The sequence below is a fragment of the Aotus nancymaae genome, unplaced genomic scaffold, assembly GCF_030222135.1.
Source record: "Aotus nancymaae isolate 86718 unplaced genomic scaffold, 86718_ANA_hifiasm-v0.15.2.pri h1tg000041l, whole genome shotgun sequence".
NCBI classification, from domain to species: domain Eukaryota; kingdom Metazoa; phylum Chordata; class Mammalia; order Primates; family Aotidae; genus Aotus; species Aotus nancymaae.
Window position 1 is genome coordinate 42658744 of NW_026988455.1, and position 13264 is coordinate 42672007.

At 35.4% G+C, this 13264-nt stretch overlaps 1 protein-coding gene across 3 annotated transcripts in view; it reads right to left on the reverse strand.

The window, feature by feature from the left end:
- Positions 1 to 320: 320 nt before the first annotated feature.
- SMC5 (structural maintenance of chromosomes 5) overlaps positions 321 to 13264 on the reverse strand; it is a 92503-nt gene continuing 79559 nt past the window's right edge. Inside the window, exons 18-25 of one of the 3 annotated variants that reach the window (XM_012453872.2) lie at positions 11236 to 11361; positions 8543 to 8587; positions 8029 to 8124; positions 7468 to 7572; positions 7145 to 7264; positions 4910 to 5089; positions 4732 to 4827; positions 321 to 2714 (exon numbers count right to left, since the gene is read on the reverse strand). In XM_012453872.2, the coding sequence (XP_012309295.2) occupies positions 2571 to 2714; positions 4732 to 4827; positions 4910 to 5089; positions 7145 to 7264; positions 7468 to 7572; positions 8029 to 8124; positions 8543 to 8587; positions 11236 to 11361 (912 nt within the window). In that variant the 3' untranslated portion in view covers positions 321 to 2570. The remainder of the gene's footprint in view (positions 2715 to 4731; positions 4828 to 4909; positions 5090 to 7144; positions 7265 to 7467; positions 7573 to 8028; positions 8125 to 8542; positions 8588 to 11235; positions 11362 to 13264) is intronic. The other 2 variants (XM_012453888.2, XM_012453882.2) reach the window with 2 other exon arrangements.

A 13264-nucleotide genomic window follows, 5' to 3' on the forward strand; every position in this document is an offset into this window, starting at 1 on the left:
CAAACTTAGTGTTTAAACCCAAAAACAATTAACCTATGTTGCAACCTCTCTGATGAATACTTGGCCTTGTGACTTGGCTTCTTTAACTGGTGTAGGCCCTTGTTCTCCCTAAGTGTTGATTGCTTCTATTAGACTGTGATTTCACTGCAGACAGACAAAGGACTAAACGTTCTAACCTTTTGAACTAGACTGCTGAACACTATTTTGTAAATGGTAGGTACTCAACAGACTTGTTTTTTTAGTAAATCTGAAAACCAAAATGACACTTAAAGGTTCAGAGTATAAAAAATAGTTCTCACTTAAAATAACATACACCAAAAGAATATGAAAATATCGATTTATTACCAACAAAGTAGGATTTCCCACAGATTTTTTTCAATTACATACACACACGCACACACAATAGCAGAATGAAATTACTTTTCACATCTAAAGGTTTATACCCCAAAGAAAATAAGCATGTGTCCAAAAGACAATCAGAAAGCAGCAAGAAATCTTTCCTTTTACTTTAAGTATGAAAAACCTTTTAACAGAGACTCTTCCCAGGCAAACCAATGAAGATTTGGCATCCAAAATGCTTGTCACCTTAAGGTTTTAAATATCATTGTATTCACCAAATCAAGTTTTTACTAGAAGTTTTTACAATTTTTATGTAATTAAAAATGAACTTTTGCAGAAAAGTTTTAAGTGGCTGAGACTATGTGCTACATAATTTATTCTTCACAGCTCAAAATTCAACGTAAAACCAATATTAATTTTGTCCAGTAGAGAAATTAAATGTTTACAAACAAAGTATGGAATAATTGTTGGCCTGTGCAAACTGAAATGTAATTGACCATTTGATTTTCAAATATGTTTACTCTTCACACTTCTTTTTCACACTGATGCTCATTTTGCAGAAATAAGATGACTGGTAGTAATTGAGACAATAAATTACACCAAGCACATTTTAGTAAAGATATTTTGGTGGAAAACAAAGTAATTAACAACAAAAGCATTTGGTAATACCCATTTACTAATATGTTACCAAGTTCTTCAATGTTTACATGACTTGCTCAAATTAGTAAAAATGTCATTTTATCCTAGGTATTGTACTCTTTTTGTGGCAAAAAAAAAAAAAAAAGAAAAAAGTAAAAAAAAAAATTTAAAAATATTTTCATACTTCATGCATTGGAGTTAGTTTAAGAAGGGAAGGCTCTTAACATTTTATAAAGAAGACAACACCTTTTTAAAGAAAAAATGTCTAAGTGAGAGGACATAAACTTATGGTTCTTTATTTTTTGACCTAATAAGACTATAAATTAAAAAGGCTACTTAACAATGTGCAAAACTCAAAGTGAATGCAATTCTTCAATTCATTCAGGCAAGCAAGCCAAAAAAATAATGTTGTCATTACTGGCACAGTCCAATAGTTCAAAGACATGACCTTGGACTGTCCATTTTCTTACAAGATTTATTTTTTAAAAGAAGATGATTTGTTTGGCTGTATTAATTAGTATAACTTAGAGATAAACAAATGATTTTCCCATTTAATTCTTTTGCACTGAAAAAAACAGTTTAAACTAGATTTTCTAAGATAATGGGTGTATCAACAATGTAAGAAAGGCCCTATAGGCTTAAGTTCTAAAAACATTATGATTTTAAAGAAATCAATGCTTTTACCTCACTCTTTACATAACACTAAGAAATTTCAAATATAAATTGTAGAAACCAGTATATGAAATTTTAAGAAAAATCTTACTAAAAACAATTATAAAAATGCTTTTAGAAATTTAAGATGTAAAATACAATTGACTTTAAATAAAATTAAAAAAAACCCGCCCCCACACTTTACAAGGTTATTCTTTAAAAACTCTTGTCATTTGATTTTATTCTGTCAATCTTTTGGTTGCATTTTGCATCATCTAGTAGCCACCTTGTAGCATTTCAAAGCAGTCCTGCTACCATTTTTGAACCCCAGTGCTTCTTTCCCTTTGAAATACCAATACAATTATAGCATCAAGTTTCATAAAAGTTTCTTTTAAAGGCCCATAAAACTCCATTTCCTACTGGAGATAAGGTAATCTTTTTAACAGGAAGAAATGAATAGATCTGTCATAAATTATTACTATACATTAGACATGTTCATATCAATTTTTAAAAATATAACACTGGGAGAAACTAGGGCTTAGGCTCTAGAGTCATCTTTAGGCTCTAAAAGTAATTAAAGTTACTCTGCAATTAAAGCCCAGGGATACAATATAAGTAAACTTCTTGTGATTGATTAAACCCTCTTCCACTGTACCCTTGATTTGTAATATTAAGTACCTTTTAACATGAGAACTCAATGACTCATGGTCAGAGTTGCTAAGGACTCAAGTTCAACCAAGACTGAAGAAGACTTAACTTTTACTACTAGATGATGTTTTAGAAAGGTCATTATGGTTTCCGTTATCAACCTATTTGTATTTAAAAGCAGGTTTCCAAAAATAACTGCTTTTGTTTTAATCAATGTCCTAACTTTTATTCAGTTGAGCCATACTTATAAACAGAATTTAACAGAAAAATTCCCAGGTTTCCTCTCTTTACTTCTATTGAGGAGGTTGAGTGAATGTAATACGGCGCCGCCGTCTTTGGAAAGCCTTTAAATTCCATCTGTTTGGTTCCAGCATATGAGGGCCATTGTAGACAAACAATACTGTCATCTTTTCAGAATAACGAAGATTTTGCAGGAGCTGTCAGTATTAAAACAGACAAACTGTGATATAAGCTCTATACTGAGAAAAACAGTTTTCCGACCTTATATGTGTATAGTCAAACGTATTATTTTATTTGTAATATTAATAAAACTTTGTTTTTCACTCTGTTGCCCAGGATGGACTGCAGTAGTGCGATCTTGGCTAGCTGCAACCTCCACCTCCCAGGTTCGAGATTCTCATGTCCCAGCCAGCCTCCACAGTAGCTGGGATTACAGGCACGTGCCACCAGGCCCAGTTAATTTATGTAGTTTTAGTAGAGATGGTGTTTCATCCTATTGGCCAGGCTGGTCTTGAACTCCTGACCTCAGGTGATCCGCCTGCCTCAGCCTCCCAAAGTGCTGGGATTACAGGTGTGAGCCATTATGCCCAGCCAGTAAGACTCTTATGGAACCCTTAAACACCTCAATATAAACCTTGCTGGACTGTAATCCTTACCTACATTAGTATACCTGCAGCCTGGCCTAAGGAATAATCGAAACAAGGAATAATTGAGCCCTCTAGATTCACAGGATAACTGGGATTATTCAACTTCCCAGGGAGACCTTGGAAAAGAGTATGTCCTCCATAATTTTCCTAAGATAGATACTTTCACTTTTTATTGACAAACACTTCTCAAGCAACTTGTTTGACAGCCCACTATCCTGAAAAATGTGTAACAGAGATGTTTATAGGCTAAGGTATTTGGCAAGCAGTAGGGTATTAACAGATCTGACTATTCCACAAGAATATCTGCTGAAAAAATAAGACAGATGACACTATTTAATAAAAATTTGAATGCAGGATAGGCAAAAGCAATTTTTTTGTTTTTTTAAAGACAAAGTCTCATTCTGTCACCCAGGCTATAGTGCAGTGATGTGATCTTGGCTCACTGAAACCTCTCCTTCCCGGTCTCAAGTGATCCTCCTGTCTCAGCCTCCCGAGTAGCTGGGACTACAGGTGCATGCTGCCACACCCAGCTAATTTTTGCATTTTTTTGTTGAGATGGGGTTTTGCCATGTTTCTCAGGCTAGTCTCAAACTCCTGGGCTCAAGCGATCTACTTGCCTTGGCCTCCTAAAGTACCAGTATTACAGGTGTGAGCCACTGCACCTGGCCAAAATTTTTCATGAGTACTTAATTAAAAAAGAAAAAATCTGATTACATTCATAAACACATTTTGAATATATACACTTTGTAATTTACCCATAACACTAGATTTAACAAAAGAAAATTTCCCATTGCAATGGTTCTAGATTATGGAAAATTCTCGGCAAAGATAATTCTGTTTTTATCAAAGTTTAACCTGTGAGTAGATGTTGGGATACTTAAATTTCCCCTGGGCCAGCACAGTGGTAGTGACAAAGAGGAAGGGTAGTATATGACGAGAGGCTTTTTTTTAGGAAAATTAAAAGCCAGAGTTTTAGGGGTTGCATTCCCCAGTCATCTTTTAGTGCTGAAAGAGTGCCTTTTCCAGAAAAGGAATGAGAAAAATCTCAATTCCAGAACATAATGATACGCCTCCTACATTTCTTCCTCTGATTAAGTAGGACACTGGAATTTATCCCTTTAATAATGTAAATATTACTGTTACCTTTTAAATTCTTTTTTGGGAAGTGTTCCTGCTAATATGTATATATTGGGCCAGAAACTATATGATTAAGCCACAGGGGATTTCTAAGTATATGACCACTATTTTTTTTTTTTTTTTGAGACGACTTGCTCTGTCACCAGGCTGGAGTGCAGTGGTGCGATCTTGGCTCACTGCAACCTCCGCCTCTCTGGTTCAAGTGATTGTCCTGCCTCAGCCTCCCAAGTAGCTGGGACTACAGGTGCGTACCACCATGCCCACCTAATTTTTGTATTACTAAAAGAGATGGGGTTTCACCATGTTGGCCAGGATGGTCTCGATCTCTTGACCTCATGATCTGCCCACCTTGGCCTCCCAAAGTGCTAGGATTACAGGCGTGAGCCACTGCGCCTGGCCTGTGACCACTTTTAGGTTACTTTTTACCTACCTTTGGTGTTATGAAAAAGTACTGAGATGTATTTTCTTTACAGGCAGTATTTACAACCATTTCAAACACTCTCCGTTCATTGACTGGGTCCATTCCCTAAACAATGACAATAATAATGATTATATTTATACCTGTTACAGGCTATAGGAAGACCCAAGTAACAGAATAATCACCATACCTGATTGATTTCATCAACTACTCTGAATGGACATCTATTTAGCTCCTGTAGTGCCATCAAGTATAACATGGTAGAAACACTTCTTTCACCTCCACTTTGATGATGAGGAGTTAATTCATGAAGTTGAGTACTGCTGCGAAATTTGACTCTAATTCGAATTCCATACTTATCATAATCTTCCTATAAAACATTTAGAAAGTTGATGAAAAATGAGTTTCCTTTGGTAATGTCATTCTATTACTTGAAAATGGATTGAATTAACTGAGTAAGAGTAAGGAACTCAAAATTTAGTGATACTAGTTTAAAAATAAAACAATATATATTTTACAACAATAAATATTAGGCAAACAGTTACTATCTAAAAGCTTTAAGGGTCTCCAAGCATCTATTTAGATAAGGAATATATTCAGATTAAATTAACATCTTCCTCCTCCATACCATTTTATTCAACTTTAGTAGGCTTCCCCAAGAGTTTTTAGAAATTACTGAGTGAGGAACCCTGTCCTAGAAAGGCACTGTTTATTCTAATTCCAAAGTGTTAGGTTTTTAAACTATAGGTGAAAGCAATTAGAACATAATGGAGTGTCGTGGTCTCTTCTGCTGGAGGAGTGGCTGTGTACAGTAACTGCAGGGGGCCAAGAATCCCCCCAACTTCTTCAGTTGGTTAAGGAGAAAAGCACAAGGTAGGAATTACACATATACGTTGAAAACTTAAGTCATACATACACACAATACTCAGCAAAAAGAAAGTAACATAACAGGTGCTCAATAAATACTTGTTGTAATGAGAACATTAGTGTTTAATACATTTTGTCAAAACTGAGGGTGCTCTAAGGTTTATTTACTATTCTCACTGATGGCATTTCTAGGTCAGTCAGGTTCAGATTTACCTTAAAAATGAGATACATAACTTACTAATTAGGCCAGAAGTGGTGGCTCATGCCTGTAACCTCAGCAATTTGGGAGGCCAAAAGTGGGGTGTGGATCACTTAAGGTCAGGAGTTCAAGACCAGCCTGGCCAACATGGTGAAACCCAATCTCTACTAAAAATACAAAAATTAGCCAGGTATGCTGGTTGGCATCTGTAATTCCAGCTACTCAGGAGTCTGAAGCAGGAAAATTGAACCCAGGGGGTAGAGGTTACAGTGAGCCAAGATCGTGCCACTGCACTGCAGCCTGGGCAACACAGTTTCAAAAGAAAAAAACTTAATAATTAAAGGTTTATCTATTAATTGAATAGAGCTTTAAGGTCTAAGACAGTACTGACCAAGAGAAAGATATAATGTAAGTCACAAAGGTAATTTTCAATTTTCTAGTAGTTATTTATTTATTTTTTTGAGCGGGGAGACAGAGTGTCTCACTATGCTGCTCGTGCTGGTCTCAAACTCTTGAATTCAAGTGATCCTCGTGCCTTGTCCTCCCAAACTGGGATTGGGCATAAGCCACAGCAACTGGCCTTTGCATGTCTTAATGAAACGTTTATTCTAGCCCAAATTGCAACACATAAACTTATAACTCAAGAAATTAGTAGAAAATTTCCCAATATTTTCATTCTCATGAATTCTTAAGTTCTTTTTTTTTTTTTTTTGAGATAAGGTCTGGCTTTGTTGCCCAGGCTGGAGTGCAGTGGCACCATTTTGGCTCACTGGTACCTCCACCTTTCAGGCTCAAGCCATCCTTCCATCTCAGCCTCCAGAGTAGCTGGGACCATAAGTACATACCACCACATCCAGCTACTTTTTATATTTTTATAAAGATGGGGTTTTTTCATATTGCCCAGGCTGATCTCAAACCCCTGAGCTTAAGCTATCCGCCTGCCTCAGCCTCCCAAAGTGCTGGGATTACTGGCATGAGCCACCACACTCAACCATGAATTCTTAAATTCTTGATCAAAAATAAACCACTGATATATACTATATTTCAAACTAATCTGTTTACAAGTCTTCTAACTCCAGCTGTGGTAGCTTTATAAAGCAATATATTTATTTATTCAACACAACTGAATAACCATTACTCAGACTGTATTAAAAGAATAAGGTATTAGTCACTAATTCCAAATATCACCAAAAAAAAAGTGACCCTAATGGAATCCCATAGGTGGTCTTTTCCTTTCTTTCAACATTTTGGTAAACAAAACTTTTCACAGATATAACTAAAGCAAATAAATCATTTGTATGTGCTTTAAGCATATGATTAAAATTACCTGCCAGAAATATATTTCAAATGCAATTTTACCTCATTTTCTGTATGGAGATCAACTTCACCAGCACATTGCATGGAACTAAAAAAATTGCTGAATTTTTCATTAATTTTTTCTACCAGCTCTTTTAAAGGATTAAGCCACCTTTCTTTTACCTACAAATAAAGGCAATATAAAAACACAATTTAGAAGCAATTTTACTATATTCTGACATAAAATTTTACATAAGTTTTATATCAGTATCAGTCTGGTCATGATAAAACACTTTTCGTAGAAGCATGTGATTTCATTTTCTATGATTCTACATTCTCATTTCATTAATAAGCACATGATAAAAGATTAAAAACTAAAAAATTACCTGTGAAATGTTTTCCCTGTATTGATCTAGTTCAACTTTCTTTCCCTTTAGTTCCTCAGTTAACTGCTCTATTTCTTCTTCTCTTTTTGTATATTCCTGAACAATCTGGCAGGGGAAAAAAAACTTCTTTAAGATAAATCTACCAAAGGATAAAACTATATAAAATTTTGCACTGATTAAAACATTAACTGAAAATGCCAATTGTGCTATATTGTTTGTATACAAATAATTTTTGTTCTTATTACATACCTCTGAAAGTGACATTTTTTATCCTTGAAAAAATAGACATTGCAATATTTCAGGTTAGCCCAACTATTCTTTTTATAAAGAAAAGGCACAGAACATTGTGTTCCTTAGGAAGAATCTATTTAAAATTCTAATAGATTCAGAATCTGGCATTTAAAGCACATTGTTCCTGCTGTCTAGCTTATTATTACCAAGAGCTCTAGTACAGAGTGGGAGGCAAGTACTGGAGGGAACTCTGTGTGTGTATGTGTGTGTATGGGGAGGGTGGTGGTGGTGGTGGTTGGCTGCAGAATGGGAATAAAGAAAGAGGCATACTGTAGGATTCAGTCCCGTGAAGCAGGAAGCTCTTGATCTTTCTTCAATTAATAAAGCATCAATTTCATCCAAAGTGTTTGGAAGATCCTGGAAAACCTAAAGAAAAAAATTGCCCATCATTACAGACATAATGAAAACAGTTCCATTCAAATAGTTAAAAAAATAATCTGCTGAATAAGTATCTAATATCTGTTCAACAGCATGCTAGCACACAAGGATACAAAGGAATTATAAACGGGGTCATTTGCCTTCAGAAAGCTTGTACTTTAAAGAAAACAAAATGCATGTACTGGATAACACCTTAAGGCAATGTATTGATGTTGAGTATTAAAATAAGCAGTACATATCAAATAGGCTAAGGAATTTAGAGAAAGGAAGTATCAGTTCATGCTATAGGAGAGTTAAGAGAATTCAAAGGCCTAGAATTCATCTCCCAGCCTTAAAGCAAATGGCTAGGGAGGAGCAAGGCAGAGGGAAGATAGGAGGTTGGGAAAAAAGAATGAGTACTGCATACCATAGGGAGTGAGGAGTTGTGTCCATTTGGAATGGTGGGTACTTGCTGAATTGGTAGAATGGGTCCAGAATATGTGGGGCATTGAAAGAGAGCAAGAAGTTAGAACTTTATACTGTACTTATGAAGAACTAAAAAAGCATCCTAAGAATCTAATTACTTGGACAGTTGCATTTCACCACAGTACTATTTTCCGAGTCCATGCCATGGGGACAAATTAGAACAGATACTTTTTTTTTGGGGGGAGGCAAGCAGTACATTGTTTGGCCTAGCACAACCTGCAAAGGCTATATACTACACAGTTCAAAATGAATCCTGAAGCCCTGAAAAAGAGCTTGACATATTAATTTAATATCTTAAACTTATTTTAACCTCTCAGAAAGCAATTCAACTTCTACAGAACTTCAGGTATTCAATTTGTTGAATCTCTGACTTACTGAGATTTAAGTTCACGTGCCCAACATTTATTTACTTGATATTCTCACTTGACTCTAATAGGCATCTTAAATTTAATATGGTGAAAGAGAATCTGGATTTCACCCACCTTCCCTACCGCTTTAAGCAAACCTGTTTCTCCTTCAATCTTCTCCGTGCCAGTATATGGCACTGTAGTTTGTTCAGGTGAAAAATTTAGGGGTTGTCTCTCTTATCCTTCATGTCAAATCCATCAGCAAGTCTTGCTGGATCTGTCACCAAAAGGTATCTAAGATCTGTCAACTTCTTGTCTCTCTTCAGTGCTACCACCCTAATTCATGCCATTATATATCACTTGTGTGGTCCAAAGCAATGACTTTCTAAATGGTCTCACTGCTTCCTTCTTGTATCCCTACTTTAGCCTCCGTCTAGAAGAACAGAAGTTAGAGTGCTCTTTCATAAATGTAGCAACGTCACTTTTCTGTTTAAGATCCTCCACTGGAGTCCATCCCCAAAAGAATACAACCTTAATTCTCTGTACAGTCTACAAGCCCTACATAATCTTGGCTTCTGCCTTCTTCTCTGCTTGGATAATTTTTAACCCCAATGAGATTCTTATTCTGAAACATCCCAAATATACTTCTCTCTTGGGGCTTTTTCTGAACTGTTTTCTCCATCTGGAAGTTTTCACTCACTCACATCTTCACTTGACTGCTCTTTTCTCTTCATTCAGGACTGTTATAAAATGGTATTTTCAAAGGAGGTTTCCCTGACCAAGTTCCCATCCATGTTACTCCACCTCCTCAACCCTGTTTTATTTTTTTTTCCTTTTTATTTATTTATTTATTTATTTTTAAATAAATAGAGATGGGGTTTCACCTTGTTGGTCACGGTGGTTTCAAACTCCTGACCTCAGGTGATCCACCCACCTTGGCCTCCCAAAGTGCTGGGATTACAGGCGTGAGCCACCACGCCTGGCCCCGTTTTTTTTTTTTTTTTTTTTTTAAGCATCTCTTGCTATCTGACATTATCTGATTTTTGATTTGTGTTTTTGTCTACCCAATCTTCCAGACTAGAATATAACTTTCAGCTGAGAAAGAAGTATGTCTATCTTGTTCAATGCCTGACATATAACAGGTGATTAATACATTTTAATGAATATATTAATCATCTTCTAATTTTGCTTCTTTCAAAAACAGTATGACTTACCAAGAATACAATCATGCTTTTTTTTTTTGAGAGAAAAAATTAGTACAAATTGTACTTATATTTATTTTGTAACAACACAATGTATTCTGAAGACATTCTAGTCTGTTTTTAGAAACAACCTTCTCAATTAGTTTTAAAAATATCTACTGTATTCCAACTATGGATCCAAGTAGTCAAATCCATTCTCTGTGATTTCTGTGTCTGATATCATAAAATGAATCATTTGAGGACTTGAAAATTATAATCCATTATTTTTTTCCAGTTGTTCATATCTTTAGTAGACATTTCATTATCTATTTAAATAGATAACATTTGAAATTAAGAATTTAAAAAAAACAACAATACTAGATACTTTAAAATTCATTTTCTAATTTCATTTTGACATTATTCTGAATAGGTATGTAGGCAAAGTATCCTCCCCACTTGTCAAAGAGATACGTAATTAATGGTGGTAAGTGACTAAAGGGCAGCATCTCCTAATTTTACTCACTGGAAAAAGACCTCTTTTTTCCTTTCCTTACTGGCTGATGTTAGCCCTAAATATTCAGCTCTCACTGAACCCTAATTAAACACCCCAATTTCCAGGGACGCTTAGGCTTTATTTTTAAAATATCCCCCTATTATTTCTTTTCTTTCTTTCTTTTTTTTTTTTTGCCATGAGCATTGCTTACCTATATTATTTCTTATATACCAATTACTGGTACAATGTTTCCATGAAAAACTATACACCGTATGTTCCAATTGTACCCATTAAAAGCAGTTTGGGGGGAAAAGCCCATTTGTATTGGAAGAATAAATGTTACAGTACCAATAATTTTGCAAGGTGATACCCATGTTTTAACTTTAATAGGAAGCAGTAAGATTTGTGGCCAAATTTAAGTATAATAGAGAAAATCTGTTAAGCAAAATTTTATATATACATATGTATGTGTGTGTGTTCCACTTAAAAATGTGAAAAATTCTCTATTTTTTATGACACATCATGTTTTTCATGGACTATTACAATGCCTAAGATCCTATAAGCTAATATGTTAAATATGGCAATTGTAGGATTATATACTTTTTATACTTACTGTCTGGTATTCTTGAGGAAGAATCTGCTCTGCACCCAGGTTACATACTTGCCTAGCTCTCTTCATAAGTTCCTTGCATTTCTGCAATAATCTTTGTCTATTTTCATCCAATTCAATGAAATGTTGCTATTACAAAAAAAAAATTATTTTGAAAATTTGAATGTTACTCTTAAGGCAGAGGGCTGTTTTGTTAAACTACCACATATTAAATATATTGTTGAATTCTGATTATGATAACCAAATTATCTGAAACCGTATCTCAAATTAACAACTTTTATTATAAAGGTTAAATTTGAACTTAAACTTTAAAATACATCAGCATATCAATAACGTGGCATTTCTCTAATCCATAAGAGGTATAAAATTTAAATTTTACTGCCTTTTTCTGAAAGTTTAACCTAGCTGTATGTGATTATATTTATTTATTTTTTTGAGACAGAGTCTTGCTCTGTCACCCAGGCTGGAATGCAGTGACATGATCTCGGCTCACTGCAACCTCCGCCTCCCAAATTCAAGTGATTCTCATTCCTCAGCCTCCTGAGTAGCTGAGACTACAGACGTGTACAACCATGCCTGGCTAATTTTTGTGTTTTTAGTAGAGACAGAGTTTCATCATGTTGGCCAGGCTGGTCTCGAACTCCTGGTCTCAAGTGATCCATCCATCCTGGCCTCCCAAAGTGCTGGGATTATAGGCATGAGCCACCAAGCCTGGCCATGTAATTATATTATAATGAGATTTGAGATACACAGTACATAGGCTTCATAACAGAAAACTCAGTGCTCAAATGTAGTCAGAACCTTTAAATCATGTTTGATAGTTTTCCAAGTGCCATCCATGTAGTTATTTATTCATGATCTACTCATTCCTTCAACAAATAACTACTGAGAACCTATTAAATGCCAGTATTATAATCTGCATGGGTCACAGAAAGGTGAATAAGGAGAAAAAGACACAGGATTATTAACCTAACAGAAACAGGTATTCTTTACTGAGTGCTTTTGTGCGAGGCCCTTGGCTAGGTGCTTCGCATACATTATTCCCTTTATTTCTCACAAACACTGCATAGTAATATTATCCTCATTTAGTGCATAAAAAAAAAAAGACTGACAGGAATTAAGTAACTTGCTCAAGCCCACACGTTTAGTTAGAGACTGTCGTGATTCAGATCCCTATCTGCTTATAGGACACACGCTCTTCATTACAGCATGGCACCTCTCAGCGAGAGCAGAATGGACAAAGTCTGTATGTAGGGAAGGTCAGAGTGGCCACAGAAGCTGTGACAACTAAACAGCCTTAAATGACAAGAAATAAGAAACAGTAGCAGAAGACATTCCAAGGATAGGTGATTATGAATTTTAGGGCATGTACGTCTCAAAGACCTGCTTATTTAAGAAATACATAATCTAATGTGGTTGGAGGAGAGGAATTTGTAAGGATGTAAAAGATCGGAGTTGGCAGACAAGAGCCAGACTGCAAACATTTCACATGTAATGGGGAAGGTATCTCATCTATTAAATGTCTTCTGTAGATCAAGCACTGTTACAGTCATTATCCTGTTAATTATCCTAATCCCCATTATTATCTTAAAGAAAAGTGTTATCTCTATTTGTAGATGTGGCTCAGACACATTAAGAAACTTGCCCAAGGTTACGGTACTAGCAGACTTCTGAGAAATAAAACAGGTCTAGTTTGCTCTTTGCATTAACTCTCAAACTCTAGTTGGCACAAAAAACACTTGAGGGTGGGGGATCTGGTGGAATGGCCTGGACACTTGTATTATTAAGGGGGCCCTCAAGTGATTTTTATGCACACGAGTTTGACAGCAAATAAACTAAACCAAGACAATAGTTATGAAAAGTAAAAGGATATATACTGGACCAAACTGAAAATACAAGTAAGCCTTTATACTAATCACTTAGTACTGTGATTTCCTTGAATAAATTCCTCAGTCCCTACAGCTTCAGAGAAATAAAAGAAAATGTTAAAGACTCCCAATCACCGCTACTCTGCTCTGTAAGGGCCACTGTA